General features: G+C 34.5%; 2 protein-coding genes across 5 annotated transcripts; one reads left to right on the top strand and one right to left on the bottom strand.

Moving 5' to 3' along the window:
* The first annotated feature begins 265 nt into the window (after nt 1–265).
* LOC143265083 (uncharacterized) lies at nt 266–2,366 on the top strand. 2 transcript variants are annotated; one of them, XM_076535172.1, is made up of 4 exons: nt 266–396; nt 641–840; nt 1,166–1,466; nt 1,687–2,366. In XM_076535172.1, the coding sequence occupies exons 2-3, from the start codon at nt 801–803 to the stop codon at nt 1,453–1,455; spliced, it is 330 nt and encodes a 109-aa protein (XP_076391287.1). In that variant the 5' UTR covers nt 266–396; nt 641–800; the 3' UTR covers nt 1,456–1,466; nt 1,687–2,366. The 2 variants fall into 2 exon arrangements, with proteins under 2 accessions (XP_076391287.1, XP_076391288.1); XM_076535173.1 differs by lacking the exon at nt 266–396 and having other exon boundaries at nt 644–840; nt 1,172–1,466.
* A 297-nt stretch (nt 2,367–2,663) lies between these two features.
* Nucleotides 2,664–4,656, bottom strand: LOC100882789 (uncharacterized). Of its 3 annotated transcripts, XM_076535166.1 has the most exons (9): nt 4,160–4,655; nt 4,057–4,089; nt 3,939–3,983; nt 3,761–3,826; nt 3,381–3,518; nt 3,232–3,303; nt 3,092–3,161; nt 2,953–2,984; nt 2,664–2,851 (listed from the first exon to the last, which is right to left on the bottom strand). In XM_076535166.1, exons 1-9 carry the CDS (start codon nt 4,250–4,252, stop codon nt 2,834–2,836), a joined length of 567 nt encoding a protein of 188 aa, XP_076391281.1. In that variant the 5' UTR covers nt 4,253–4,655; the 3' UTR covers nt 2,664–2,833. The 3 variants fall into 3 exon arrangements, with proteins under 3 accessions (XP_076391281.1, XP_076391280.1, XP_076391282.1); XM_076535165.1 differs by having other exon boundaries at nt 2,664–2,984; nt 4,160–4,654; XM_076535167.1 differs by lacking the exons at nt 3,939–3,983; nt 4,057–4,089 and having other exon boundaries at nt 2,664–2,984; nt 4,160–4,656.
* Between the last annotated feature and the right edge of the window lie 18 nt (nt 4,657–4,674).

The following is a 4,674-nucleotide window of genomic DNA, read 5'->3' as shown; positions in this document are numbered from 1 at the left end:
AGTTGCAGCCTACTCCACCCGACCGCCTCGAGCCGACGACTGCTCAAGCCGCGTTTACGATCCTGCGACAGGTCGATGATCATTTGCGACGCGTTCGCAATTCGAACCTGCTGACAATTTGCGGGATATTTAAATGCGTTTAACATCGCGACGTAGAATATGCAACGTGTCGAGTAACTCGGAATTCTACGTTAATATTCCGAGCCGTGGAACGGACTGAAATTCGGTCATTTTGTCGACGCGTAGTCGAAGTAGTTACTGGCGTAACGTATCAAGGATCTCTTTGCATTTGTTGTATGCTGCATACACTACTATATTGTACGGGTATACAACAAATACGGACGGTCCCTTAGTACGCTGCACGTGTGCGTACTCCATTTACGCGATGTCCGATTGGTCAGTAAAAATTTTAGATATTAATTCGAGTAAAAATCATATTATGTAATCTAAGTAATATAATATCGAAATAAAAGATACGTTTAAGAAATTCTTCCGGGTTTGCTCTAACAATATCAAATTATCTAGTACGGTGAAGAATTTTACGAATAAATTATTCGATAGATTTTAGAGAAATTTCTCTCTAATATTTTTATTTCAATCTATTTGATCAATTTTTCGTTGTTCGATACGATCATTTCAGTCGATGTTAAAAAAAAAAAAGAAAAAAAAAAAGATCAAGCGAACTTAACTTATCGCGGATGGAGACTGCGCTACAGTGCTGGATGCTGGATGATCAATACTGACCACAGTGTCGGATGCTGGATCCCGTAATACGGTTACGAAGAACGTAAGCGGGCATCATGAAAACAGTAACGCATACTTGTACGCCAGAAGCTACCGGTAGGTGATCCTGTTTTAATTTACGATAGGAAGATAAACTTATTATCGCTATAAAACGATCTTTAACAAACGAGGAAACTATTATAGCAAAAATATTTGACCGTTCTCCTTTTCGCGTCTTTTCACAAATTTTATGAGACAGGGTTCGCGTTTCATCACGGAGTTCAGATTCATTTAGTTATGTCCTTTTCATTGATCATAGATGGTTTAATAAAAATGAATGATCTCCAAAACGAGAACATGTCTTGGGAATGTTTTGGAGCAATCGTTTAACCGTCATCCTCGAGAGTCTCTGTTTTGCCGGATTACTCCGCAGTTATCTAAGTTTTAGATCTACCTGGTGGAGAATCGATCGAAGAGATTGCCGAATCCGTGGATGAGCTGCGTGAAAAATTAGCAAATATGAAGAAATTGATGGAAGAACGAAGAGGCACCACCCTAGGCGAGATAAGTGCTAGAAAGAGAAAGGAGACCTCGGACATTATAGATGGTAATTTTCTCTCCTGTATATTTGGATCAGCACTGGTAATAATCCTGAGTGTCAGCTTTTATGCCTTTTACAATCTGTACCATGCGGTTCTCAAGAAATTCCCCTCGCATCACACTGAACTGTAGAAGAAAAAGTGGTAATTATTACTTGACTGGATCAAAGTATAGTTAGACTCTTGTTATATCGCCATTAAGATAGTACCGTGTAATTCTTGATACAGGCAATGAAATTTTTTCTTACAACGCGCGACAGTATAATGCAGAAATATAACTCGCGATGACATCGAGCTTGGCAACCTAACGAGAGTCTACTGCAATTTTCGAACACGTTTTACTAATCAACATCATAATTTCCAGGGTAACGACGAATTAATATATCTGCAACCGATTCTCAGAACTCGTGACATAAGGAGGCATGTTAACGAACATTTTTTAACTGTATTGAATGCGTTTTTTCGTGCCCGATAGTTGAGAAAAAATGTTGGTTGATACCGATGTTGACGCGTAAAACGAAATTACTAACAAATAGCAAATAATTTTCAACGACCGATGTTGAAATGTAAGAGATATTCCTTTGTTTCTGCTCCGCATCGTGATGCGGAGAATTTGAATTTTGCCAGAAGAAAAAGGAGAAAGAATTAGGGGAGCAAAAAAAGGTGATTCCTTGTGAGGAGTTCAACGAAAATTTCATACAGGTTTTTCCATTAAAAAATCCTTCCTTTATGTTCATTGCAACGACTGCAATCTTCGCATGTATCCAGAAACAAACGTAACGTTTTGCTCGAGAAAACCTGTTTATCGTAAAAAGGAAAGAAAGTGCCTTAAAATATCTTTCGAAACTTTCATTCTCATGCATTTCTATAACATGAATAATTCGATGATTATAAAGGGTGAGGCACTTAAAACAGATAATCCAAATAACTCCCTTAATTTTAGAGACGATGAAAATTTTTCGAAGCGAAGATACTTCTCGATTAACCACTATTAAGCACTACTGTACATTGTGAAACAAGAAATAAACGTCCCTTTTTTCTTTATCTGATACATGTATTTTGTTGTCTCTAAAAGTAAGACAGTTACAAGGTGTTTCAAAGTGAAATCCGATATAATATTTCTGCCAAGTTTAACATATATGTAATGCTACATGCGAAAATTACTTTCACGAATTTTCATTTTTTTTTTCTTTTTTCTTTGAAATTTACGCTGATCAATCTACTATATGTCACATATATGTTTCAAGTTTCTTTCCCTTTCCTTTTCTTTTCTTTCTTCTCCTTTCGAGTTCGAAAAAAATTCCGAAAAATAATTAATTAATCATTCGGTATGATTGTATATGCAGTCACAACTTTCATATTTACCGTTTATTTCAATGTACATATTGTGAATACTAAATAAATTAGTCGATCGAAAATATAAAATATATCCTCGTCTGATTCGGTGCTACCTTAGCACTCCAGGTCGAAGTTGTATTTATATATTCTCTCAACGGTCCGTTCCTTTCTGTTTAATATGAAAAACGATACTGCGAACGGTGAATTAAAAGTAACTACATATTGTAAGTAATAAAATACTTAAGTAATACTTAAGCAAAAATATTGTAAGTAATAAAGCGAGACAACTCACGCGAGGGTGCCTCGATTTCTCGATTCCGGAAGCTGCAATCATTAATTCAAATAATGATTAATGTCGCGAAAGACGATCGGATATTGCAACGGAAAAATCAACTTTTAAATAAAATTAGAAAAGACTTATGGAAACCTACAAAACAGTAGCTTTTTATTTTCTAGCTCCTTGGTAAAATTATTCAACATTTTTTGATAATCTTCTTGTTGCTAAGATTACATTACAAATTATTAGTTTCTTTCACCTTCTACAGATTACCTCCTGTGAAATTGGTACTACCTTTATTGCATCGTTTTTAAGAGTTTCCCGCCGAATCGACAAACCCGAAATTTGATTTTGCAACGTTTTTACCTATTTCAGCATAAGTGTAATCGGATAAAATTGTATCGTTTTATTTATTCTGTATAAGTTACATTTGACACTCTAACCTCGTCCTCGGTTTTTCGAATGTCGTTCTTCAGCTCGATCATCAACAAACGATATCGATCATGACAGGTTGACGTTTTATTTTCCAAATCACTCAACACCATCTCCGTGCGGTTTACTTCGCAATGCGATCGCTCCAGCTACATGTGTATACATATGCGTCATATAGTTATGCATCGTATATGTTGCTTCTGAAACTTCGGTTATAACAAAGACCCGCCACGAGCACACGAGCAAATTTTTTCTGTGCGACTTCGTTGCGAGCACGTGTTTTTATCTGTTTTCTCGATCAAAGGCAACGAAGACAAGCAACGTGATCGCATCAAGATCACACGGAACGTGTCGCTCGCTTGCATTTAACATAATTATCGAGTATTCTTACTACATGCTCTTTTTCTGTAAGCTTTTCCGTTAAAGCTTCCAATCTATCTTCCACGCTATCGCGAGTCTGAAACAATCGATTGTTAATTTTCTCGAAAATCGACAAATTATTCTGAAATAAAATATCGTCACGTATCTTTAACAATTGATTTTTGCTGATAATATTATTTATAACTGACTTCTATTAGAAATTCTGCTTCCGAATTTACATTTGGGACGGCAATCTGAAACGAAGAATTTTCATTATTTTAACATTAAGATATTGATGGAACGTGCAATACTATATTAAATACTTACACATTTTTTCAATTCCTCTATTCGATTATTGTACTTTATCGACAGAAACGTTATTAATTACTGTCAAATCATTTTGAATGTTTTGAATAAAAGGAATTCTTACCATGATCATGAGGAAAGCGATCACGCAATAAACGACGAATACGAAAATACACAATATTTTTAAACTATAAAATGTCAACGATATAAGCCACATTACGCGAAATTTTTCTAATATTAACGATTTCTAATCGAACAATTTATCGAGACCGCATTGATAACTAAAAAAAATATTTTAATTTATCACGAATAACATTTTATCGATAAAAACAAAAGATCAAACGCCATTTCCATTTTAAACGATTGCTTTATATCATTTCGAGAATCGAAATATTTTCAACTTATCGATTGATATCGCTGTAAAGCGCCATTTATCGAACCATTTCAAATTATATAAATTTATGTTAGAAATATTTTTCGTTAAAACATTTTCAATATAATATACTATTATATTATTTCCAAGTATTGAACAACAATTCGTGTTATGATCATTCTGTTTTTTAATTAATTAATTCTGTTTAATAATAAGTGAATTAAATATTGCTAAACTTTCTCAAAATGATCACATTTTCTGTAAGT

This window comes from Megachile rotundata, chromosome 8 (assembly GCF_050947335.1).
Source record: "Megachile rotundata isolate GNS110a chromosome 8, iyMegRotu1, whole genome shotgun sequence".
Taxonomy (NCBI): domain Eukaryota; kingdom Metazoa; phylum Arthropoda; class Insecta; order Hymenoptera; family Megachilidae; genus Megachile; species Megachile rotundata.
The sequence above is the reverse complement of the archived record's forward strand: the minus strand, read 5'-3'. Positions and strand labels throughout refer to the sequence as shown.

Coding starts and splice junctions, on each gene's coding strand:
- LOC100882789 (XM_076535165.1), bottom strand. CDS start 4,252: ATGTGGCTTATATCGTTGACATTTTATAGTTTAAAAATATTGTGTATT. Junction 4,090..4,159: donor TCGCTTTCCTCATGATCATG/GTAAGAATTCCT, acceptor CTGTCGATAAAG/TACAATAATCGAATAGAGGA. Junction 3,162..3,231: donor TTAAAAACGATGCAATAAAG/GTAGTACCAATT, acceptor ATGTAATCTTAG/CAACAAGAAGATTATCAAAA.
- LOC143265083 (XM_076535172.1), top strand. CDS start 801: ATGAAAACAGTAACGCATACTTGTACGCCAGAAGCTACCG. Junction 841..1,165: donor TTGTACGCCAGAAGCTACCG/GTAGGTGATCCT, acceptor CAGTTATCTAAG/TTTTAGATCTACCTGGTGGA.